Genomic DNA, 26,598 nt, shown 5'->3' with positions numbered 1-26,598 from the left:
ACACATACATAATACAAGTAAAAATAATTCCCAAACTCCAATGGTTCACTTTTATTTGTTCTGCATATTTAATACTAAAAATTAAGATAACAAGAATTTATTGCAAAATTGCCTTTATTACAAATTTCTGTGAATTAGAATATACAAAGATCTATTCCAATTATTACCTTCTAAACCAAACCATCCCCAAATTCTACTGACACTCTTTCAAGTCACTGTATTTAACCCCAGACTTGAGACTCATTCTTGTTTCTTTGGGTCAAACTAAAGGCATTCTTGTGCATTCAAACTTCACAAATCCCTATCATTTAATGATCTTTGTAAAAAAAGCTTTTCACACCTGCTGCATGGCACCATCAGCAGTAAGGGCAGCGGACACGTCGGCCCTGAACTGACTCCTAATTCTGCCCTATTCTAGCATTCTCAGCAGGATCCCACCCTTGATACACGCAGAAAGTGCAGAGGCATCTGAACGGCTCACTCTCATCCTGAAAGAAATAATGCCATACATAGGTCAATCAGGACATTGCAACCCAAATAAACATAAATCCTCAACTGTGTGTTAAGTACTGGGTTCAATAACCAGAATTCCTAGGGGTTGAGAGCAGACACCGTGCGCTGCCCCCCCCCCCACACCCTGTCCAAACCAAATAAAACAGACACCCAACTCACCAACACGTATTAGCAATAAAAAGTTTTTTACCCTCTCTCCATTACGGCTTCTTAGTGTCTTTTCAATCTTCAGGAGAAAAACAAAAACAAAATTATTTAAAACTCAAGACAAAGTCAGAGCAACTACGATGTGAGAAGCTGGTTTTGGGCAGCACTGTGAAAGTGAACAGGAGGACCATCCCCAGATTAAGGCCAGCCTGGTCTACACAAAGGAACAGGCCAGCTATGGCTCCAAGATCCAGTCCAAGTTAGTTTAGCCATGCATGGTAGCTTAAAACCTGTATAATCCCAGCACTGGAAAAGAACAAGGGGCAAGTTTGCAGACTGAATTGGAGGCCAGCCTGGGCTACAGTGAGACTCTCAAAAAACAATAAAAGTTATATCCAGAGTGACCTATTGCTTACCACTGCCTATTTGCATGTAGCTCAGGCTGGCCTCAGACTATGTAGCAGAGGATAGAAGCAGTCACTATCTTGTCATGGTAATTTAGGCTGCATTCCCCAGAGGTTGGATTGCTATCTAATAAACCCTGTCCACAAATGCAACTCACCCGCATAAATCTTTTCATCCTTGCTACAGGATCTTTCTGCACAGACAGTAGTGTGCGGACTCTTCTCTTGGGAAAGGCACTTTGGACTGCTCTCAAGATTTTCTCACTGTTGTTCTCCACCACCCTCCTCTTCACTGGGGGACGGGAGCGGCGATGGTTGCGGCGACTATAACGTATTGGCTGAAAGGGAGACTTCTCGGCACTGGGGTTGAGCGTCAGCTTTTTCAGGTCCTTTGCTAACATGTCTGACTGTGAGACTTCAGAAACAGAAGTAAAGAGCCATTAGTGTGAGGTGCACCATTCTCCAAGGCATTCCTCCAGACAGATACCCATCCTTTTCCTTCTCAAGGGGCCAACCAGACGTACTGCACGTGCACAGGGCCCATGGCCAAAGCCCAGGCAGCTATCCTAGAGTTTGTGTAGAGATCCCAGGCACTACATTGTTCTATCGGCCTATCTGCCTGTCTCTAGGTCCAGAGGTTCTGAGACCTGCATTCATGTGCAGGAACACACACACACACACACACACACACTTCCAGAGAATCTGCACCCTAAGCCAACTGTGCTGGGAATGTGGCTTAGTTGGAGAGCTTCCCCAGGTGGGGCTCTGGAAGTCTTCAAAATAAAAAACCTAAATCTAATTGAGTTGTCCAAATGCTTCCTATTGGACTCTAAACAGCATGTTTTAGGAAACCAATTCTGCTTTTTCCCATTTGAACCATTCACATCTAGTAGATAGACCTGTCTTAAAGAAGAAGCTCCCCTGGGCGTGGTGGGTGGGGTGGGTTTAATCCTAGCACTTGGGAGGGAGAGGCAGGCGGATCTGAGTTCAAGGCCAGCCTGGTCTATAAAGCTAGTTCTATGACAGCTACAGAGGAACCCTGCCTGGGGTAGGGTGGGTGAGGGGAAGAGGAAGCTCACCCAAGTGTCATCAAGGTTGAACTGTCATGAAATTAAGTCAGGTCATGGTGGCTCACCTTTTTTTTTTTTTTTTTTTTTTGGTTTTTCGAGGCAGGGTTTCTCTGTAGCTTTGTGCCTTTCCTGGGACTCACTTGGTAGCCCAGGCTGGCCTCGAACTCACAGAGATCCGCCTGGCTCTGCCTCCCGAGTGCTGGGATTAAAGGCGTGTGCCACCACCGCCTGGCCTCATGGTGGCTCACCTTTATTTCCAGGTTTGGGACACAGAATTTGGGTCTAGCCTGGCCTAAACACAGTGAGTTTTAGGCCAGTAGGGGCAACAGTCTCAGAAGTAAAACTAAAGCTCCAAAGCATAAGGGCAAAAGAATTATCACATGGAAATAAGGAGGTCACATGTAGCTGTCAGGTCGGGGAGATCTAGGGCAAACATCTCTTTTCCTCTCAGATTGGATTCTCTATAACACGAGGAAAGATCTAGTAGGGCAACAGAGGGCCCCTCCCTAGTAACACCCGTGGACCCCAAGGCCAGGAGATGGTAAACCTGGAGGTCCTCAGGCACAACTTCACCTGCAGCTGTTCCTAACCACCCAACGAGTACATGGCTCACCTGGTCCTGGGCTCTTTCCCCTGAAAACCCATTCACCTGAAATGTAAATTTAAGTAGAAAGCTGCTCCCAGAAAAGTGGGTGAGAGTAAGAAAAAGACTAAGTTCAAGTGAAGTTTAAGATTGCTGTGTATCGGGGCTGTGGTGGCTCACGCCTTTAATCCCAGCACTCAGGAAGCAGAGGCGGGCGGCTCTGAGTCTGGTCTACAGTTAGTTCCTGGACAGCTGGAGCTACACGGAGAACCCAGTCTCGATAACCAAAGAGTCCTGTGTTTGAAATAAAAACCTGCAGCTGGGCCGTGTTTAATCCGAGCACTCTGGAGGCAGAGGCAGGAGGATCTCGAGTTTGCGGCCAAGCTGGGCTACAAAAAAGTTCCAGAATGGGGCTGGAGATGGCTCAGCGGTTAAGAGCACTGGCTGCTCTTCCAGAGTACCCGGGTTCAAGTCCCAGCACCCACAGGGTAACTCAACAACAATTCAGTTCCAGAGGATCCAACACCCACTCACAGACATACAAAACATAAATGCACTTAAAAGTGAAGATAAATCATTGATTGGGGGAAAAAAAAAAGTCCCAGGATATCCAGGACTACATAGTGAGACCCTGTCTCAAACAAAATGGATTTCTGCGCCAAAACAGGACAAGAAAACACAGAAGGCTGTCCACCCCTTTAATCCCAGGACTCCACCTCTGTACCCCACGACAGGGGCCTGTAAACCACAGTGACCTGGAACTGCTGGTCCTCCATCTGCTCGTGTTGGGATCCCAAGTGCCAGCGGCCTACCCGCCTAGCAAGAGGAGGAAAAATGGCGGCCTGCTGACTTCCCAAACCCGGGGCCAAAAGGCCGGCCTACCTGAGTCATCACAGGAGTCTTGATCATCGCTGGTCTGAGGAGGCTCTGAGTTCAGAACTTCTTCGAACATCTCCGAGGGCTCCTCCATGACGATGGGCAGAGGCCTCTAACGCTCCAAACAAAATTGCTTCGTCTTGGAAAAGACCGAAAGGAAACTGGCGAGCAGAGACGGTCCGCTTGCTTTTTATATTCCAAGCCAACCGCTCCCCCAGGCGACTCCAATGCTAATGACGCGGAGATGAAAGGCTCCACCTGAGTTAAAGGCGAGTCCGCCTGCTCCGCCGTAATACTAACTCCAGCAAAAACACTAGAAATTTGGCTGGGTGTGTCAGCCTCCACCTTTAATTCCCGTTGTAGGGAGGCTGAGGCAGGGGGATCTCTCTGCGTTCTAAGCCAGCTTTGGTCTACACAAAAAGTTAGATCCTGCCACAAATAGAAAGAAAGAAAAAAAAAGAGTGAAAATTTTATCTAGAGTCACTTTTGGTTTCCTGAAATAGGGATTTTGTTTTGTTTATTACACTCTTGGAGGTGGCTAGTGATGGAGAACTGGATTTAAACGTTCTAAAATAAGCATGCAGTTGTCTGTCAGTTAATTCCTAATTAAGTTCATTTGAAAGTTTCCTTTACCTGCCTCATCTTAAATCTTCAGAGATTGTTCACTTTGTAATGCTACTAAATAAATATGTATGCTACACACACTTAAATAGGTTGACATTTTATTGTGTGTGCGCGCGCGCAGCGCGCGCACACACACGCGCACACACACACATATATTTAAGCATGGAATTTAAGCATATATAATTGTGAATTGTTTCATACATAGACAATACATTTCAGACTTTGTCTCAAAAAATAATAAATAATAAATTTAATTTTATAAGTTGCTATCTCTCCACTCCAAAAATACTTGGCTTGAGTTATGTCAAAGTGTACCAACATGGGCCACCATCTTCAGAAAGTAGAATGAAACCCCAAATTACCACAGCTTTTGTTTTCTGTTTTTCTTTTTCTTTCTTTTTTTTTTTTTTTTTTGTTTATTTGTTTGTTTGTTTTTCGAGACAGGGTTTCTCTTGTAGCCTGGCTGTCCTGGAACTCGCTCTGTAGATCAGGCTGACCTCAAACTCACAGAGCTCTGACTGCCTCTGCCTCCCGAGGGCTGAGATTAAAGCCAGGAGCCATCCAGCTTTTTGTTTTCCTTTAGACAAGGTCTTTTACTGTGTATCCTCAGGTGGCTTGGAACTTACAGACTGGCTTTGAAGCTGCAGGAATTGTCCTGCCTCTGTCTCCTCTGCCTCCCACAAGGCTGGGATCATAAGAGCGATCACCACCAGGATAGCAAACTATTTTTTAATACTTCATTCAAGTAGTTTTCCAGTGTTGTTTTCAAAAGAAATTATCAACAGGACCTGGCTAACTTCTTTGGTATGCAAATTGGAAGCCGTAGTTCAGACAGGCTGAATCCTGTTAAAATGCAAACCGTCTACTAAGTCCTAGACAGGAATCCAGGCCACCTGTGCTAGAGTTTAAGCAGAATTTAGTGCTTTACAGCCCCTTGGACCTGTTGATCTTCTCTCATCTGAGAATTCCATTGGAGAAGATAGAGAAATAAGTCCACAGTGGGTGCAGGTGTTCTCCTGAGGCTCAGTGATACAGAGCTTGCCCAGCAGGCACGAGGCCTTAGTTACAGGTCTCAGCCCTACCAAAGTAAACAGGCAAGCACAGCTAGCTGAGATGCCACAACCTGTCCAATTCATGTTATCTTTATTTGATTTTACATATTTAAAGTTACATTTATTTGTGTGTGTGTGGGGGGGGGGGGCCCAGAATGGAACTCAGGTTCGAGAACAACTGCCCTGGAGCTAAAGGTGTGCTCCATCCTATCACAAGGGGCAAAGAAAATCAAGGTGGGTCCTGGGAGAAACAAAAACAGTTTCTAGGCCGGGCGGTGGTGGTTCACGCCTTTAATCCCAGCACTTGGGAGGCAGAGCCAGGCGGATCTCTGTGAGTTCCAGGCCAGCCTGGGCTACAGAGTGAGATCCAGGAAAGGCACAAAGCTACACAGAGAAACCCTGTCTTGAAAAAAAAAAAATAGTTTCTAATTTTATCCCTAAAATTCTTCCTATGAGAGCTTTACACTTGAGACAGGATGGTTAAATTCACAGGTCACATGCTTTGCCTTAAGCATGAATCCCCCCACCTCCCCTTTGGAACAAAGACTTTTTCCTTTTCTTTTTAGCTTTTTGAGACAGGGTTTCTCTGTGTAGTTTTGATGCCAGTCCTGGATCTCGATCTGCTGACCAGGCTGGCCTCGAACTCACAGAGATCCCACTGGCTCTGCCTCCCGAGTGCTGGGATTAAAGGCGTGCGCCACCACTGCCCGGCAGAGCACCCTGGAGAACCATGCAATGCTGGCTGCCTTGGATGCAATCCTGGACCACAAGCCCTTTGCGACTGGACCTTGCGACCAGAACCTTTCCTCTCACCTTGCTGTTTACTGTGGACCCTGCATTGTCTTCAAAATACAGAAGCACCCTTGATTCCCGTCACAGAGATGATACCACATTTCTGGCTCCTGTATTGTCAGCACAGTGAGTAACAGCTCCTACTAAAAGACCCAGGGAAATCCGGAATTTCTCTCCGGAGGGCCCACCACATCCTCGCTTCTGCATTTTGAATGCCCGGAAAGACTCAGAAAAAGCCCTTAAGCATGATTCTTTGTTAACAATCTGATTGAAACCTCTCATTTAAAAAAAAAAAAATATTGTCTTTATATCATTTCACAGCGGGTTTATTAAATTAAAAAAAACTATTCTTTAATTTTGTGTAGCACTGGCTGTCCTGGAACTTGCTCTGCAGACCAGGCTGGCCTTGAACTTAGAGATCTGCCTGCCTCTGCCTCCCTAGTGCTGGAATTATAGGTGTGTGTCACCACCACCTAGCTCCAAAATTCTTAATTAGCTAAGGAAAGATTTCAAATTTAATGCTTCAGGACCCCTACCCCTTCCCTTGGATTCCCTGTGAGGTGCCTGCTTTTTCTGAGCCCTGACCCAAGCACCCCTGTGTAACCAACACACACCCTAAAATGCCTAGTTCGCATCAAGATAGTGTCTATGAAAAAAATATTAAGCCCAACAGAGACAGCCCGTTCAAACCTAGCCAGCCACCATCTTTGAAAGCTGGCCTACAGGTTCATTTCGTGGTGTTTTTTAGGCAGGTTCTTGCTATATAATCCAGGTTGGGTTTGAACCCTTGATCCTCCTGCAGGGCTGGGATTATAGAGTGCACCCGGCTCTGACCCCTGTTTCATTACCCTCTCACTGTATTACCTCTCCAGGTTAAATCTCTCACCTACCAAGGCCATGACAGTTTCTAGTTTCCATAGTGATCCTGGGACCTGGCCATATATGCAAGAAGAGGGAGATGGAATTCTTACAGTCATAGAGGCTTCTCCCTAGAAAAGTCACTTTCTAACACACTTGACCCTCCCCACCTCTTCTCCTGCTACAGAGATGGGTGGGAAGTGTGGCCTGCCTGACAGCGGACTTCCCATTTCTGCCCATCACCGGCTACTGAATAAAATTTTCCTTGGACTACAGAGACCTCTGCTGTTGTTATTGGCTCTGCTCTACAGAATGAAAGGCCGAGATCTGACCGGGTTGAAAACTGGTTTAGAGCTGCTCTATGTTAGTATGAAATCAGATTTTTTTCTTTTTGATACAGTATGGCTATGTAGGCCTGGCTGGCCTGGAACTCACCATATAGACCAGGTTGGCCTTGAATTGTCCTGCTTGCCTCCCTGAGTGCAGGGATAAAGGTAGTGCCACCGTGCCAAGCCCAGTTTCCCAGCTGTGTCCTCCTCTGTCACTTCTTCACAACACCTTAGTCATAGTTTATGGCTAATAACTGCAGTAATTGCTACTGACTGCTGCATGTGTGAGCGTGTTCTTTTTAGCTTTTTCTTTTCATTGTTTTTGGCTTTTTGAAACAGGGTCTTGTTTTGTAGCTCTTGCTGGCCTCAAACTCCCAGCAATTCTCCTGCCTCTCAACCTTCCAAGTTCTGGGATCACATGCATATACTATCATGCCTGGCTTGTTGTTTTGTTTTTTGTTTTTTCAGAGCTGAAGACTGAACCCAGGGCCTTGAGCTTGCTAGGCAAGGGCTCTACCACTGAGCTAAATCCCCAACCCTACCATGCCTGTCTTAACTTTCAAAAATCAAAATGAGCTGGGCGGTGGTGGCATACACCTTTAATCCCAGCACTCGGGAGGCAAAGGCAGGCGGATCTCTGTGAGTTCGAAGGCCAGCCTGGTCTACAGAGAGAGTTCCAGGACAGCCTCCAAAGCTACACAGAGAAACCCTGTCTTGAAAAAACAATACAAAACAAAACACAATCAAAATGGGCTCAGGATATATCTCGATGGTCCAGTATCTGTCATGTACATGATGCCTGGAACTCAATCCCAGGAGGAAAGGGGGGGGGGGGGGAGAGAAAGAGTGAGAAGCAAGGAGTCACCAGAAGTGAAAAAAAAAAAAAAAGTTAGGACGGGCAGTGGTGTCTCATGTCTTTAATCCCAGCACTCGGGAGGCAGAGGCAGTCAGATCTCTATGAGTTCGAGGCCAGCCTGGGCTACCAAGTGAGTTCCAGGAAAGGCACAAAGCTGCACAGAGAAACCCTGTCTCAAAAAACCAAAAAACAAAAAGTTAAAAACAACATGGTGGCACATGGATCTCTGTGAGTTCGAGGCCAGCCTGGTCTAGAGAGTGAGTTCCAGAACAGCCAGGGGGATACACAGAGAAACCCTGCCTCAATAAACATATACATTAATTAAATCAACCAACCTGGTGGTGAATGCCTTTAATCCTAGCACTCCAGAGTCAGAGGCAGGTGGGTCTCTCGGAATTTAAGTCCAGGTCAGCTAGGACTACAGTGAGACCCTCTCTCAAAAAAAAGAAGCAACCAACCAACCAACCAACAAATGATTAAGTCCTTTGGGTATGCATATTACATTCATACCCTCACCTCAGATCACATCACAATACTCAAAAAAGGGGACATATTTCTCTTCATATTTTTTTTTTTTTTGTTCTTTTTCCTCTCCCTTAAACTAGTAAATCCCTTCGGTGTTTGAGTTGGGCTCATAATACCTAAGCTGGCCTCAAACTCAAGCACAAGCAGTTCTTCTCCTCAGTGTCCAAACTGTGGAACTATACTCAAACGCCAGCATTCTTTCCCCACACCCACCCCGTGTGTGTGTGTGTGTGTGTGTGTGTGTGTGTGTGTGTGTGTGTGTGTGTTGGCATGTGTGTGCCATAGCTCAAATGTGGAGGTCAGAGGTCAGTTTTCTTCTACCACAGCATTTGGGGGTTGAACTCAGGTCTTCAGGCTTGCAAAGAAAGCATGGTTACCCTTGGTTACTCACTGAGCCATGCAGAGATCCCCCACCTGCAAGAGACCAGAACTTGTCATTAGCCTTGACAAGACAAGAACAGCCAGTAGCTGGCACATGCCACCACACCTGGCTCCTGACTCTCAAAGGATGCCAAGAAGGCCAACCTAAGAGTAAAGACCATAAGCGACACCTTTTCCTACTTCTCCAACCCCCCCACCTTTTTTTTTTTTTTTTTTTGGTTATTCAAGACAGGGTTTCTCTGAGTAGCTTTGGAGCCTGTCCTGGGGGCACAGCCACATCTGGATGGAATGGCAGAAGTCATAAAGCCAGCACAGCTGCTTGACAAAGATCCAGCAGAGCTCAGCCACATGATGGCTGCCATGCCACCTTTGGTTTTCATCTCCACCTGTTACATACTTGGGGCACTTTTAATATTTATACAATTTGAGGATATTGGATTGATGGAAAATCCCTTATGAATCATTTATGCCTTCTCCCAGGAATGCTGCTTCTAAGCTTACCCAGGAAAGTTCTGAACATACTATTCCCCCCCCCCCACTTTGAGGGCGATATCCTTATCTACTTGAAGGTCTTCCTTACGCCTTGGAGGTTGTGACACATAAAGAAGCCAGAGGTCTCTTCATGAGGCTATGAGACATTCTTGAAACATCTGTCCCTCTACTTACACAGGAACAAGATATTCAAAACAAAGTTTATTTAAAAAGGTCAACAAGATCTGGTGGGTTAGAGGAGTTGGCCACAGTTCAGATTACAAGCCTCTTCCCACTGTACACTCAGACAATTACGTGGCATACAACTCTGCCCCACAGAGACATATTGATAAACAAAGTATAGAGTGGAAAGATGATAAAAGTATGAGGTGTCAGGACCTCCCTCTCTTCGAACAGTTAGCTCATGCAGAGCCACTACAATGTCATATGACCAAGGAACAACAGAATGCCAGGATTAGACATATAGACCAATTCTATAAAGATATAAATGTGAACATTGATTGCATTATGTCAGAATTTGAATAATAACTGCAGCAGCTTTAGCCTGAGGATTTTTCCTGGGCACTCTGACCACTAAAAGTTAATAATACACTGCTTGGGACATGGCAAAATACCCAGGAGTGTTGAAGACTCTGTTTTGGTCTAATGTCCTTGAAGCAACCAAAACAACCAGCCTGAGCACAGGCTGTCATATGCCTCTAGATTCTCAAAAATTGGGTTATGGGGTTTATGAGTAAGAATGATAACTCTGTTTATTAATGATGTCAAAACTTGAGGGAAAATCATTGGAAATGATTACTCTGTTCTGTCATAGTTTATTAATGATGACTAAAAGATTAACAAAAGGAAGTGAAACGCTTGTCCAAACACAAAAATGATATTATCTATGTTTTGGAACATCATGAATGTATCCCTGCTAACTAAATTCTGTATAAATAAAGAAACACTCTGGCTGCTAGTCAGTCATGCTGCAAGATTCTCCCGACCACCATGGCCTGGCTCATTTCCTTCTCCAGCTGACTCCTTACATCCTCTGTAGGACCCATCCACCGCTGGGGAATGGCTCCCGGCATCCTGGAACTTGCTTTGTAGATCAGGCTGGCCTCGAACTCACAGAGATCCGCCTGGCTCTGGCTCCTGTTTGTTGGGATTAAAGGTGTGCGCCGCCGCCGCTGCCCGCCGCCGCCGCCGCCGCCGCCGCCGCCGCCGCCGCCGCCGCCGCCGCCGCCGCCGCCACCCTCTTAAGCTAAAACCTTTCTGAATGGCTTATCTTTGAGATCCAGACCTACGAAGAAGCCATCCTGTCGGTAAAAATGACCCCTCCAGTTCTTATCAGCTGCAGACTCAGGGAGGGGAGGACTACTCTTTGTTTTCCTTCGCTCTCCACTTGTCAAGGATATCTTTCCATCTTATTTCTGTGGTCCTAGGGAGCTAAGCAGGCCTGTCTTTTAGACGAGACAGGCCCTTTTCCCTTCAACAGTATCTGGTTGTCCTTGAATGGCCCATACTCTTGCCGCAACCTCCCGAGTGCTGAGGTTACAGTTCAACACCCCTAGGCCTGGCTGGCAGTGTAGACAGTTGAACAATATCTTTTATGGTTAGCCCCCAGAGAAATAGAGGAGTAAAGTCTGTTATCCTGAGGAGAATTGATTCAGACTTCTTTACTTAAAATTTACATTGCCAACAGAGAACATACCAGAAGGTACTGATCGAGGTCTGCATGGCTTAGGGGCGTGTGTGGTGTAACTTCCATCTGGGAGGTGATGAGCTTCATGGAGGCATGGACATTAATGAAAGAGAGAAGCCGGCTTGAGAGCTACAGAACAATACCCTGTCAGAGAGAGAGAGAGAGAGAGAGAGAGAGAGAGAGATGGAATACAGATGAGCACTGATGCACACTTAAAGCCTCAAACCTTCCTAAGTGGGGCCGGAGAGATGAGATGGTGCCCCACCAAGGCAGCCAGCTAGAGCCAGGAGAACGACACTGGGCCTCTTAGGCTTGGGATGCCTCTGGACCAGCGGCGGCGCATGGCGTTCGTCATGTGCTACATGGCCGGACTGCTGTTTGAGGACGTCAGGTTGAGATGCAGGCAGTTGCCACCAAAGTTTCTCACTGCAGGGGTCCCCTGTAGCCGGTTCTGAGTGGCAGGTGTGCTGTGACACAGCTACTACCAGGTCCTGGGGGCTCTTTACACTACAAAGGTTTCTTGGGCTAGGGCTTAACACAAGAGAGAAAATCCAGAGTTCAAGGTCCTCCTTGGCTACATAAAATTTAAATAGCCGCTTGAGAAACGACTTCCAGGAACTGGAGAGGTGGATCAGTAATTGCAGAGGGCAGGGGTGTGGTTTCTAGCACTCACTTTGGTTTGGCTCCCAACTGTCTGTAACACCAGTTCCAGGGGATCCAGTGTCCCATTCTGGCCTCCTTGGGCACCCACACACATGTGTGCATATAGACACACAGAAACATGAATGAAAAAAGAAAAAAAGCAGCTACTTCTAGCTAGGCAGGGATTAAAGGCACATGCACTCTGGAGGCAGAGGCAGCTGGATCTCAGTGAGTTTGAGGCTAGCCAGGGTGCATAGTAAAATCTGTCTCAGAAAAGATATATATATATATATATATATATATATATATATATATATATATATATATATATATATATAGAGAGAGAGAGAGAGAGAGAGAGAGAGAGAGAGAGAGCGCGCCAGCTGGGAGGTGGTGGTCCACACCTTTAATCCCAGCACTCAGAAGGCAGAGGTAGGTGGATCTCTGGAGCCTAGCCTGGTCTACAGAGTGAGTTCCAAGGACAGCCAAGGCTACACAGAGAAACTCTGCCTCAAACAAAACAAAACAAAAGTTGGTGGTTTGAGCAGATGTCTCTGCTGTTTACGAGCATGGGCAGTTCTTCCAGAGGACTAAGGTTTGCTTCCCAGCACCTACATGGTAGCTCCCAACCTTCTGTAACTGCAGTTCCAGGGGGGGTAAAGTGCCCTCTTTCAGCATCTGCGGGCACTGCACACATGTGGTACACAGATACACTTGCAGACAAAACACCCATACACATAAAATAATAATAAGATAAATGCCAGGTATGGTGGCACATACCTTTAATCCCAGCATCAGGAGGTTATTTATAGAATGGACTATATTAGTGGCTATAATAAGGAAATGTCTCTCCCCTGCCCCCAGCAATTAACTGCTGAGACACCCCCAGGGAGAGGGGGGCCAGGAGAGGTGCTCCACCCAGCTACATTGCCAGACTATAAATATTTTATTTATTTATTTTGGTTTTTCAAGACAGGTTTCTCTGTGTAGTCCTGGCTGTCCTGGAACTCACTTTGTAGACCAGGCTGGCCTCAAACTCACAGAGATCCACCTGCCTCTGCCTCTCAAGTGCTTCGATTAAAGTCATACACCACCATGGCCTGTAATCTGAGTGTATGGGTGGTTTTTTTTTGTTTGTTTGTTTTTTTTTTTCAGAGACAGGGTTTCTCTGTGTAGCTTTGTGCCTGTCCTGGATCTCACTCTATAAACCAGGCTGGCCTGGAACTCACAGAGATCTGCCTGCCTCTGCCTCCCCAGTGCTGGGATTAAAGGTGTGCGCCAACACCGCCCAGCATATGGGTGTTTTTATGTGCAATGCCCAGGGAGACCAGTGAGGAGTCAGAGTCTGTGAAACCAGAGTGACAGACTGTTGTCAGTCACTGTGTATGTGCAGGAAACTGAACCAGGTCCTCATCAAAAACAAGTGGCCGGGCGGTGTCTCGAAAAACCAAAAAAAAAAAAAGAAAAGAAAAAAAAGAAAAGAAAAAGGGCAACAAAATTAATAAGACAAACTTAAACAAGACCTGACATGATAGTCCAGGGCTGAAATCCCAGTATTATTCCAGAGTCGAGACAGAAGTATCATGAGTTGTAGGGCAGCCTGGACTACATCTAGAAGGGCCCATTTTGAGAAACAATAAACAAGCAAAACTGAGTGACGTAGAGTCAGGACACAATGGGAGATGATACTCAGATGCTGTCAGTGGGATCCACAATGTGTGTACCGACTGTGGTTCTGACCCCAAGGGGCGCTGTCTGAGAGGGATTCAACAGACACAGTGATGGCCTGATCGGTCTACGGTTGATCACCTGAGAGGCTCAGTTGGAAGAAGGTTCTAAATCTATCCTGCGGCGCCACGCAGATGTTTGCAGTCTCCAAGACCTTTGAACTTGCTCTTTGCAGAGGCTGAGGCGAAGGGCGCTCACAGGACAAGAGCTAGGTCAACACCGCCAGAGCATCACCATGAGGATGGAGGGAGGTCAGAAGTGAGGCTGGCGAGGGGGGGCTGGAGGCCAGACAGGAACCCTCAAACACCCAGCTGAAGATTCGATCCTGTGACCAGAAATCAATAGGTCTTAAAAGCAGCATTTCTCCCCTTTTCGGTGGAAACAAGTTCTTATAATAGAATAAAACAGTTCAAAACGTTAACATTTCAGTTTCAAAAAGACATGAGCAGTGTTTGGGGAACAAACTAGCCGGTTATTTTTGAAGTAGACATGATCAGCCCTAGCATCTTTCATACGTCGGGCACGGAACTCAGTGCCTGGCAGTTTAATGAGTTAGGTTTTCAATAGGGTCTGAAGTCTTTCTAGTCATTTGTTTGGAGGGGAAAAAAATCAAAGACAGAAATTCCCTGAGGTGGCAGAGTTCACTGGTAATCCCAGGACCTGGAAGGCAGAGACAGGAGGCATCACCACAAGTTAGAAGCTAGCCTGGGCTACACCAAAAGTTTCAGGAAGGTGCTGGGAGATGGCTCAGCTTAAGAACATTTGTTGCAGAAGACCCCATTTGATTCCCAGCACCCACATGGTGGCTCACAACCATCCATACCTCCAGTTCCAGGGGATCCGATGCCTTCTTCTGACCTCCTTTGGCACAAGGTACACAGACACACAGGCAGGCAAAACACTTACATACATACAATAAATCAATCTAAAAAAGTCCCAGGTCAGCCAAAGCTACATAGTGAGATCCTGTCTCAAAAATACAAACAAAACCAAACAATCCCCAACCCCCACGCCCCAAACCACAGCAACAACCCCCAAACCAAACTAAAACAATAAAACCTGATCTGGGACTTGCTAGGTAGCAGAGGATAACCCTGAACTCACGATTCACCTGCCTGTGCCTCCCAAGTGTGGGGATTACAGGTGTGGGGCACCTGTAGTCGGTCCTCCTACATGCTGGGTCCACACCTTCTCTTTCACCTTGTCAATAATTCTGTGCTTGTCCACACAAAGCTCCTCTAGTCAAATGCCTGGTTGTCTCTCTGAAAAGCAGTGCATAAGCTTCTCCCTCTGTGATGGACAGTGTGTGAGTCCTAACCAGCAGACCGGACTGAGCCCCTCAAAACATTTCCATGGCAAACTTATTCGTTTTCTTTTTAGTTGAGACAGCATTCAGTGAGACGAAATGAACTATTTGATGCGGCACAGCTGTTAAGTGAGGAGACTAGAGTTCACCCAAAGACAGTGAGCCCTGGACAGGACAAAGCAGGTGCCCTAACAGGCTGCTCAGTCTTCTCTCAGAGATCAGGCCTCAGTTTCAGTTTCCTGAGACTGAGCAAGCAGTTTCTGGGAGGGCCATGAACAATCACTGATGCCCCTGCCAGCAGGGACAGGGAGATAGGACACACCCCCACAGTCAGTACACGCTAGGCCAGCCAGCCTCCACAGCAGCTCAAAAACAGAGCTTGGGACTTGTCCAGACCTGCCCCAAATGAGTAACTGTAGCCCTGACAGACCCCCAACTAATGCTAGCCAATTAAAAGTTACTAGCGTGATTGCGCGGGGGGGGGGGGGGGGGGGGGGGGGGGGTAGAGAAAAAAAACAAAAACAAAAAAAACCCCCCCATTGCTACTCAGGGTCTCTCCTGCTCTGCTGCTGCATCAGATGGACTGAGAGGTTCTAGTTAACCCAAAATAAAAAGATTCTTTGCTTTTGCATTGAATTTGGTCTCTTGGTGGTCTTTGGGGGTCCAGACTCTGGGTACAACATCCTAATCAAGAAGGATGCAGGTATATGATAATTTAGAAGGGAATGCAGACTTTTTCATTGGATAGATTGAGACAGGGTCTCATTCTGCAGCCAGGCTGCCAGGAATTTAGTAGCTGAAATAGATTCCAAACTTCTGATCCTCCTGTCCCAGCCTAGCTGGGCAGTGGTGACACACACCTTTAATCCCAGCACTCAGGAGGCAGAGGCAGGCGGATCTCTGTGAGTTCCAGGACAGCCTGGTCTACAGAGCAAGTTCCAGGATAGACTCTAAAGCTACACAGAGAAACCCCGTCACAAACAAACAAACAAAAACAAACAACAAAACCCCACTATGCCTGGTTAAAAACATTTTTCTTAGTCGGGTGGTAGTGGTGCACACCTTTAGTCCCAGCACTCAGGCAGAGGTAGGTGTATCTCTGAGAGTTCAAAGCCAGCCTGGTCTACAGAATGAATTGGACAGCCAGGGCTGTTACACAGAGAAACCCTGTCTCGAAAATGAAAGAAAAAAGAAAAACATTTTTCTCAATGAGGAACTTTTTTTGCAGTGCTGGCATTGAACCCAGGGTCTTGAGTATCTACCACTGAGCTACACTGACAGCTAGTGTGTAATTAGACTATGAGCTATAAAATTATAAGAAAGTATTTATTTTTATTATTTTTAATGATGTGCATGTTGTATGCCTGCACATGGGTCTGTAAACATGAGTGCAGGTATCTGCTCAGACCAGAGGTGTCAGAGCTGGAGTCACAGACAGTTATGAGCCACCAGATATGGGTTCTAGGAATCAAACCTGGGTCCTCTGGAAGAGCAGCAAGTGCTCTTAACCACTGAGCAATCTCTCCAGCCCAAACATAATGAATTGACAGGGCAGCACACCTATAGCTTAGTCACAGGTATTCTGTGAAGCTGAGGCAGGAGGATCATCTAAACCCAGGATTTCAAGACTCCCCTGGAAAAGAGAATAAGAACCACCACCCTCTACACACACACTCCTCGCTCCCCCCTCTCTGAGATAGGTCTCATGTAGCTACCTCCCTACTCCCCCCCATCCTCCTCTCTGAGATAGGTCTCATGTAGCTCGGGCTGGTCTCAAACCCCCTATGAAATTGAAGCTGGTCTTATATTTTGATTTTCCTCTCTTCACTTCCTGAGTACTGAGATTACAGGTTCGCAATTACCTCCTGCAAGAGCTCGTCTCTTTTTTAGAAAGAAAGGAAGGAAGGATGGAAGGAAGAAAGGAAGGATGTGTGTGTGTGTGTGTGTGTGTGTGTGTGTGAGAGAGAGAGAGAGAGAGAGAGAGAGAGAGAGAGAGAGAGAGAGAGAGAGAGATTATAGGGCCAGGGATGTAGCTTAATGGGCAGTCTGCTTGCCTAGCATATACTAGTCTCTGGATTCCTTTCTTTTTTCTACAGACAGGGTTTCTCTGTGTAACAGCCCTGGCTGTCTTGGAACTCATTCTGTAGACCAGGCTGGCCTGGAACTCACAGAGATTTGCCTGCCTCTGCCTCCCGAGTGCCAGGGCTTTAGGCGTGCGCCACCACTGCCACTTGGCGACCCTGAATTCCATGTCATGCATCTCATCAACCAGCTATGGTGGCACATGCATTGGGAGTAATACGAAGGCTGGATCAGTTCAAGATTTGGCCAGCAAGATGGCTCAATGGGTAAAGGTGTTTGCCACCAAGCCTGATGACCTGAGTTCGATCCCTGGGACCCACATGGAAGGAGAGACCAACTCTGGATAATAGTCCTGTGAGCTTCACACCTGTACTGTGGCATGCATTCCCCCACTCACGTGCACAATAAACAAACAAACAAACAAATGTAATGTTTTTTGTTTATATTATTATTATTATTATTATTATTATTATTATTATTATTATTATTATTTGAGACAGGGTTCCTTTGTGTAGCTTTGGAGCCTATCCTGGAACTCATTCTTTAGATCAGGCTGGCCTCAAACTCACAGAGATCCGCCTGCCTCTGCCTCCCAAGTGCTGGGACTAAAGGTGTGCGCCACCATCGCCCAGCAATGTAATGCAATGTTAAAAGAGAAAAAAATTGAAGGTCAACCTAGGATACATGAGACCCAGTCTCAAAACACATATACATTTTTATTTTAAAAATTTAAAATAAAATTTAAAAAAATATTTTAAAAACAAAAAAATGCATAATTAATTATTCCCTAATATGCTTCCTGTTGCTGTCTCATTGCCTTGCACATCACAGACACAATCATGTCTGTGTGTTGAATGAGTGTGTAACTCTTTCCCACTCACCCTGTCCACTGCAGACAGACCCCACAGGTACTATTTTACCCTCTTGGGAGAGTAGAGCAAGATAAGGAGCACTGGGCGGGGGGAGCCACATCAGTCAGTCTGTCTTCACATCCAATTGCTGGGGAGAGAGCAATTCACACCTGATTACCTCCCAAGCTGAACAGCGCAGCAGCAGAGGCTGGACCGCCGAGCCGCGCTCCCCAGAGACTGCGCTATCCCACCCAGTCCCACCCAGTCCCACCCAGTCCGCCATGCAGCCTCCCCTAAGGCTTTCGACTCTCGGCTTCCTCCTGTTGTGTCTGGCCTGGGGCCAGCCACCCAAGTTTCAAGAATATGACTTTTCGCAGTTTCTGGACTTGGAGAAAGCTCCCTCACCTCGCAGGTTCCAACCTGTGCCCCGCATCTTAAGGAAAATCTTCCAGGCTCGAGAAGCTGCTGCAGCCGGCGGGGCCTCGCCGGACTTCTGCTACGTGAAGGAGCTTGGTGTCCGTGGGAACCTGCTTCGGCTTCTCCCAGACCAGGGTAAGGAACCCGCGTGTTTGTCGGAGAGGAATCTCAAGTGGGTGCTGTGGAGAAAGGAGGAGGGGACAGAACGGGCACCGCGGCTGATAGGAGTCTGAGCTAGGATCTTCATCTTCTGTCTCAGTTCCAAGACCAGCCCAGAGCAAGGCGCGTGTTCTTGTCACCCGGGGCCTCTCCACGCGGGTCTGACTGCCGCTGAGCCCTTAGGAGAGTTTAACTCACTGTTAAGAGAGAGTGGGCTCAGACAGTAAGGTCAGCGTTCTGAGAGCCACAAGATCACACCTTGGGTGGGACTGAATGCAAGGTTGGTCGACACCCCTTTCCCCCATCTCCCTTCTCTTTTCTCCTTCCTCTCTCCCTCTTTTTAGTATGTGCTTGTGCATGCCTATCCAAAGAGTCCGGAGGAGGGCGTCGGATCCCCTGGAGCTGAAGTTACAGGTTATGAGCAGCCCAACAGCATGGTTGCTGCAGACTGAGTTCTGGTCCTCTTAATCACTCAGAGACATCTTTCTAGCCCTTCTGTAGTGTTACTTTTGTTGGATGTAAATGTCATGTCTTGATTTTTAATTAATTTTGAGGCAAGGTCTTTCTGTGTAGCTCTGGCTGTCCTGGAACTTGCCATGTAGACCATGGCAAAATCCACCTGCCTCTGCTTCCCAAATACTGAGTGCTGGGATTAAACACCAACACATCTCTTGATTTTATTTATTTGTTTATTTTTTGGTTTCTTCAAGACAGGGTTTCTCAGCTGGGCAGTGATGACGAACACCTCCAATTCTAGCACTCAGGAGGCAGAGGCAGGCAGACCTCTATGAATTTGAGGCCAGCCTGGTCTACAGATAGAGTTCCAGGACAGCCAAGGTTACACAAAGACACCCTGTCTTGAAAAACCAAACCAAAAAGAAAAAAAAAAAAAGTGGGTGGAGGTGGGGAGGTGTTTTCTCAGTGTAGCTCTGGCTGTTCCGGAACTCTGTAGACCAACATGGCCTTAAACTCAAGAGATCTGCCTGCCTCTGCCTCCCAAGTGCTGGGAATAAAGGCGTACAACTTGATTTTTTAAAATACAGACCAATGGTATGAACCTGAGCCACAGTCACACTCTTCCTAGGAAAATCAGAGTGACTGCCATCTCATAGTTTCTCAAACTGACCCTTCTACCGAATTACAGGAGCCATCTGGTTTTTAAAGTAGGTTCTTCCAGCCCAAGGCTGTCCTTCCCTCCCTACTTGATTCTTATTCAAAGTTGGAGATGGCTGAGCATCCACATTCCTGCGCCTCAGCCTTGGCATTCAGATGCATAGTCTTCCTTCCTACTTCTTGTTTTTTTCTTTTCTTTCTTTCTGCAACTCACCATGTGGTTTAGGCTGCCATAAACTGTCAGCAATTCTCCTGCTTCAGCTTCCCAAGTGCTGACATTATAGGTGAAAACCACCTCTGAAGACCAAGGATATAGTTATACTGCAGATGAAGGGAACATTTGGATGTGTATTTGTCCCTGAAGCATTTAATGTATACCTACAGTGAGCTGGCCTGGGAATGGCCTTGAGAATGCAGATATTATCAAAAGTCTGACTGGTTTAAGAGTTTTTAGAGTGTGCAGTGGTGGCACACAACTTTAATTCCAGCACTGTGGGAGGCATAGGCAGGATGATCTCTGTGAGTTCAAAGACAGCCTGTTCTACAGAGCTAGTTCTAGGACAACCAGGGCTACAAAGAGAAGCCCTGTCTCAAAAAACAAAAACAAAGAAACAGTTTTCAGAAGGGAATTAGTTAAAAAGAAGTAAAAATCCGGGCTGGAGAGGTGGCTCAGAGGTTAAGAGCACTGACTGCTCTTCCAGAGGTCCTGAGTTCAATTCCCAGCAACCACATGGTGGCTCACAACCATCTATAATGAGATCTGGCGCCCTCTTCTGACCTGCGGTCATACATGCTGTATACATAATAAATAAATAAATCTTAAAAAAAAAAAAAAAAAAAAAAAAAAAAAAAAAAAAAAAAAAAAAAAAAAAGAAGTAAAAATCCAAGGTTGGCCTGAAAAGGAAGCTGACAGAGAATTCCCGTCAATGAGGTTTGTTACGATGAAAGGACCTCAAAGTCATGGGGCAGGTCGTGGGTGGCAAGGGAGGGAGCTGAAGGGAGGGAGGACACCAGAAACAAAACAATAGATGGAAATTCTAAACCAAGAGCCTTAAGGGGAGGGGAGGCCTTCCACTACAGCCTGGAGAGGAGCGTCACTAAGTCACTTCGTTAAGTGGCTCAGCGGTTCAGAGCACTGGCTGCTGTTCCAGAAGATTCTGGTTCAGTTCCCAGCACTCACATAATGGCTCGCAACTGTCTGTGACTCCAGTCCCAGACACCCTGGTCTGGCCTCTTAGACACTGATGTATGTGATACACACACATACATGAAGGCAAAACATCTTTATACATAACTTCTGTAAAGTATAACCGTGAGAATGAGGGGGCTGGAGAGATGTCTCAGACTCAGCATTTACTGTTCTTAGCGCCCACATCAGGCAGCTCACAATTGCCTGTGTATAACTCCAGTTCTAGTTCCTTCGGCCTCTGTAGGCACCTGCTCAAATTCAGTGCACATACACATTAAAAAAAAAAAAATAGTGAGAATGGGGACAGGTATGGTAGCATTTACCTTTAGTCATAACACTGGAGGTAGAGACAGTTGGATCTTTTTAGAGTTCTAGGACAGCCCGGGAGACATAATAAGACTTGTCAAAAAAAGAAAAAAAAAAAAGAAAGAAAGAAAAAAAGAAAAAAGTGTTGGGCATCGTGGCGCATGCCTTTAGTCTCAGCATTTAGGAGGCAGTGGCAGGCTGGTCTCTGTGAGTGTGCACCAGAGGAGCCCCTTCAGAGAGCAGCCTTCATTTCCAGACCAAATTCATGGGCAGTCTCTTGACTGTGGAGTCTCCCCACCTCTGTCTTTTTCCATATCTGGCCTCTTTCACTCAGCCCCATGTTTGTGGGATTTAGCCATGCTGTTTGAGTTTGTAGTTCATCTGTCCTGACTGATGTGTAGTATTTCATTCAGTTACTGTGTGAACGACAGTTTACCTGTCCATGTTACGAGGGTTGACCACTGTGGAGCTGTTTGGTGTGGAAGAGCAGTCCCGGGTCCACTGGAAGAGGATGAACTGGGCGGTTGGTTCAGTGATGCTTTTATCCCTTTTAGCTTTACATTGAACTAATGTGGTAACAAAATGTAGTTACACTACTTACACCTCACCCTCTCGGGCCCCCTTTTTGAGATAGGATTCCACTTTGTATCTCAGGCTAGCCTGAGTCTCTCTATGTAGCCCAAGATAGCCTACAACACAGAGAATCCTCCTGTCTCAGCATCTTTTTTTTTTCTTCCTTGAGACAGGGTTTCTTTTCTTTCTTTTTTTTCGGTTTTTTTGAGACAGGGTTTCTCTGTGTAGTCCTGGCTGTCCTGGAACTCACTCTATAGACCAGGATGGACTTGAACTCAGAAATCCTCCTGCCTCTGCTTTCTGAGCGCTGGGATTAAAGGCGTGCGCTATCATGGCCCAGCTGTGGCTCAGCCTCTTAACAACTAGGATAAGCCGGGCGGTGGTGGCGCACACCTTTAATCCCAGCACTCGGGAGGCAGAGCCAGGCAGATCTCTGTGAGTTCGAGGCCAGCCTGGTCTACAAAGCGAGTTCCAGGAAAGGCGCAAAGCTACACAGAGAAACCCTGTCTCGAAAAAAATGAAACAAAACAAAAACAAACAAGCAAACAAAAAAAACAACTGGGATAAAAGGGTGAGCCACCATGCTCACTTCATTTGTATTTCTTTTTTTATAGGTTTTTAAAAAATATTTATATTTATTTATTATGCATACAGTGTTCTTTCTGCATGTACACCTGCAGGCCAGAAGAGGGCGCCAGATCTCATTACAGATAGTTGTGAGCCACCATGTGGTTGCTGGGAATTGAACTCAGGACCTCTGGAAGAACAGCCAGTGCTCTTAACCTCTGAGCCATCTCTCCAGGCACTGTATTTCTTTAATTGAGAGTAATGTATAGTAATGTATAGTTTCAGTATTTTAAACAATTGCCCATTGTTATACTATGACCAGTTTTCTATTGAATTATATTTTTCGTAATGATCTATTACTATTAGGCCTCTTGATCGTTTGTAAGAGGATTCTGTGTGCGTGTGTGTGTGTGTGTGTGTGTGTGTGTGTGTGTGTGTGTGTGTGTGAGAGAGAGAGAGAGAGAGAGAGCGCGCTATGCATGGTGGTAAATGCCTTTAATCCCGGCACTCTGGAGACTGAGGCAGGAGGATCATGATGTCTAGACCAGCCTGGGAGACTATATGTAGGAGACGATCTCAAAACAGAAACAAAACAAAAACAAAAGTGTGTGTGTGTGGGGGGGGAGTGCTGGGCATATAGACCAGTTGGCACGGGGCTTGGCTAGCCTAGCACCCATGAAGCTCTGGGTTTGAGCCCCAGCATAGCATAAACCAGGTACGTAGGAGTGTATCTGCAACCTCAGAACTCTGAAAGTGGAGGCAGGAAGATCAGAAGTTCAAAGTCATCCTTGACTAAATAATGAATTCAAGGCCAGCCTTGGTTACATGAAAACTTTTCTGGGGGAAAAAAAAAAAGAAGAAGAAGGCCGGGCGGTGGTGGCGCACGCCTTTAATCCCAGCACTCGGGAGGCAGAGCCAGGCGGATCTCTGTGAGTTCGAGGCCAGCCTGGACTACCAAGTGAGTTCCAGGAAAGGCACAAAGCTACACAGAGAAACCCTGTCTCGAAAAACCAAAAAAAAAAAAAAAAAAAAAAGAAGAAGAAGAAGAAAAACAACAACAACAACAAATAAATAACCAAAAAGTTGGGGCTGGGGGGACAGTTTAGTCCATGAAGACATTACCCTATTTACAAGCATGAAGACCGAGTTCAGCAGCCAGGTACTACATGTGCACCTGTAACCCGATATTGTGGGGTACAGACAGGCAGACCCCTGGGGCTCACTGGCCAGCCAGTCTGGGTAAATTGGTGAATTCTAGGTCGATGAGACCTCATCTGAAGAAGCAAAGTAGACAGCTTCTGAGGAACCACTTGGCACACACACAGTGTCGGGACTGGAATGAGGACTGGGAAACATGCTCCCGAAAGGGAGGGTGGAGCAGAACTCAGACTTGTGCACATCTTGACATTTATATCAGGTGGGTCTGAGGTAGAAAGGATTACCGTGACTCTCACATGTCCCTTTTCGCTTCTAGGTTTCTTTCTTAACACACAGAATCCTTCCCGAGACGGCTCTTGCCTACAGAAGTACCTCTACTTTAACTTGTCTGCTATCAAAGAAAAGGGAACATTGACCATGGCCCGGCTGACTCTAGACTTGGGACCCAGGTCCTACTACAACCTGGGGCCAGAAGTGGAGGTGGCTCTGTCTGTGGTTGAGGAGCCTGTTGTGTGGGGGCGATCCCCCACTAAGCCAGGCAGAATGCTTGCACTGCAGTCTGTCCCAGGACCTCAGGGTCCTCTTCATTTCAACCTGCAGGATGTGGTTAAGGATTGGAACGGCAGCCGACTGAAGAATTTGGGCTTGTACTTAGAGATTCTGGTCAAAGAGGACAGACACTCTGGGGTGAATTTCCAGGTCGAGAACACCTGTGACCGGCTGCTACGTTCTCTTCATGCCTCTCTGCTGGTGGTGACCCTCAACCCCGATCATTGTCCCTCTTCTTCCAGAAAAAGGAGGGCAGCCATCCCTGTCCCCAAGGGTTCTTGTAGGAATCTCTGCCATCGTCATCAGCTGTTCATCAACTTCCGGGACCTGGGTTGGCACAAGTGGGTCATTGCCCCCAAGGGGTTCATGGCAAATTACTGTCATGGAGATTGTCCCTTCTCAATGACCACATATTTGAATAGTTCCAATTATGCTTTCATGCAGGCGCTGATGCATGCCGTTGACCCCAAGGTCCCCAAGGCTGTCTGTATCCCCACCAAGCTGTCTCCTATTTCCATGCTCTATCAAGATAATGATGGCACAGTCATCCTCCGACATTATGAAGACATGGTGGTGGATGAATGTGGGTGTGGGTAGAGTGTCGGTAATAGGATAGGAATGTTCCCAGGGTAAATCCTTTAATAAAACTACCATTCTGGCTCATGACCTTTTGAATATGACATGTCCATCATCATGTTTAATAGCTCCGTAAGTACACGTATTTGTGTACTTACCATGGAACCCTGGTGATCTTAGCTAATTCGCGTTCTAACATACTCTAACGTGCTAGACTTTTTGTTCCAGGTCTTATAGTGTGTCCTCTGCTGGCTTTGAACTCGGCAGTCCTCCTGCCTCCACCTCCTGAGTGCTGGCATTACAACAGTGTGCAATCAGGACCAAATAATTTTTTTTTTCTTTTTTTGAGACAAAGTCTCACAATTTTGCTATGGCTTACCCTGAACTTATTACGTAGACTGAGGTGGCCTCAAACTAACAGAAAGCTACCGGGATGTAGATCAGGTTATTCTGTAACTCACTGTGTAGACTAGGCTGTGCTGTAACTCAACAGAGACTGGCTGGCCTCCTTAGTGCTGCGATTAAAGGCATGCATCATACCATACCATATATATATAATTATGTACCTGTAAAATTTTGAAATTATTTTGAGAAAATATAATGTAGAAAAACTCATAATTTTAAAAAATATTTATTTATTCCTTTTTATTTGTAAATGTGAGCCTGTATGAGCCTAAGAGCACCTTGCACATGTAGGATCCCCTGGTGGCCAGAAGAGGGAGTCAGATGCCTTGAAGTTACAGGGGATGATGAGTCGCCATGTGGACTCTGGGATCTAAGTGGGTCCCCTGAAAGAGCAGTAAGTGCTCTTAACTGCTCAGCCATTTCTTTTTCTTCCTTTCTTATTTATTTATTTATTCATTCATTCATTCATTTATTAATTACAGGGTTCTGTCTGCATGTGTCCCTGCAGGCCAGAAGAGGGCACCGGATCTCATTATGGATGGTTGTGAGCCACCATGTGGTTGCTGGGATTGAACTCAGGACCTCTGGAAGAGCATTCGGTGCTCTTAACCGCTGAGCCATCTCTCCAGCCCTGCTCAGCCATTCCTTTAGCCCCAGATCTTTCCTTTGATCTTGTAACTTAGATTACCTGCTTCCTTCACTAGTATATCGCAGACTTCTCCCGTATTTTGCTTTGTCTCCTTGAGACAGAGACTCAGAGTCCAGGCATTCCTCAAGACCCTTTGTAGTGGAGGATAGTCTTGACCTTCAGGCCCTCCAGCTTCTACCTCTCTGGTGCTGGGCTTGTAGGTGTGTGCCACCACACCCAGAGGTTCTTTTGTTTTGGTTTTCTTTTTTTTTTTTTTTTTTTGGTTTTTCGAGACAGGGTTTCTCTGTGTAGCTTTGCGCCTTTCCTGGGACTCACTTGGTAGCCCAGGCTGGCCTCGAACTCACAGAGATCCTCCTGGCTCTGCCTCCCGAGTGCTGGGATTAAAGGCGTGCGCCACCACCGCCCGGCTGTTTTGGTTTTCTTGAGGCAGGGTTTTGCCCTATAGCCCAAGCCGGCCTCCAAGTTTTTAGAATGCTGGGTTTATGGACATGAACCACCACGCCTGGCTTTAGAATTTTTTTTTTCCAGACAGGGTTTCTCTGTGTAGCTTTGGAGCCTGTCCTGGAACTCACTCTGTAGCCCAGGCTGGCCTGGAACTCACAGAGATCCGCCTGCCTCTGCCTCCTGGGTGTTGGGATTAAAGGTGTGCGTCACCACTGCCTGACTAGAATTTTTTTTTTCTATCTTTTTTGAGACAAGTGTCATTTATCCCAGGTTAGCTTAAATGTACCTGAAGTGACCCTGGAAGGGATGACCTTGGACTTCTTTTTTATTTTATTATTTTTTTAAACTTTATAATTTAGTTTAATTTTACACATCAGCCATGGATTCCCCTGTCCTCCCCTGCCCTCCCCTCAGCCCATCCCCCATTCTCCTCCAGGGCTAGGACTCCCCTGGGGATTCAGCCCAGCCTGGTAGATTCAGTTGAAGCAGGTCCAGTCCCCTCCTCCCTTCACCCAAGCTGAGCAAAGTGTCCCTACATAGGCCCCAGGTTCCAAACAGCCAGCTCATGCAGCAAGGACAGGTCCCGGTCTCACTGCCTGGGGGCCTCCCAAACACTTCAAGCTAATCAACTGTCTCACTTATCCAGAGGGCCTTTTCCAGTTGGGGACCCCCTCAGCTATTGGTTCACAGTTCAT

The 26,598-nt window shown here is 46.6% G+C and overlaps 2 protein-coding genes across 2 annotated transcripts; one reads left to right on the top strand and one right to left on the bottom strand.

The window, feature by feature from the left end:
- Positions 1-398: 398 nt before the first annotated feature.
- On the bottom strand, positions 399-3,687 carry Dppa3 (developmental pluripotency associated 3). Its single transcript, XM_052721566.1, has 3 exons — positions 3,600-3,687; positions 1,223-1,479; positions 399-488 (listed from the first exon to the last, which is right to left on the bottom strand). The coding sequence occupies exons 1-3, from the start codon at positions 3,685-3,687 to the stop codon at positions 399-401; spliced, it is 435 nt and encodes a 144-aa protein (XP_052577526.1).
- A 14,392-nt stretch (positions 3,688-18,079) lies between these two features.
- Positions 18,080-24,426, top strand: Gdf3 (growth differentiation factor 3). Its single transcript, XM_052719300.1, has 2 exons — positions 18,080-18,350; positions 23,597-24,426. Exons 1-2 carry the CDS (start codon positions 18,080-18,082, stop codon positions 24,424-24,426), a joined length of 1,101 nt encoding a protein of 366 aa, XP_052575260.1.
- The last annotated feature ends 2,172 nt before the right edge of the window (positions 24,427-26,598 follow it).

The sequence above is a fragment of the Peromyscus californicus genome, unplaced genomic scaffold, assembly GCF_007827085.1.
Source record: "Peromyscus californicus insignis strain IS unplaced genomic scaffold, ASM782708v3 Scaffold_6__1_contigs__length_162567912, whole genome shotgun sequence".
NCBI classification, from domain to species: Eukaryota; Metazoa; Chordata; class Mammalia; order Rodentia; family Cricetidae; genus Peromyscus; species Peromyscus californicus.
This window is presented reverse-complemented; position numbering and strand designations above follow the sequence as displayed.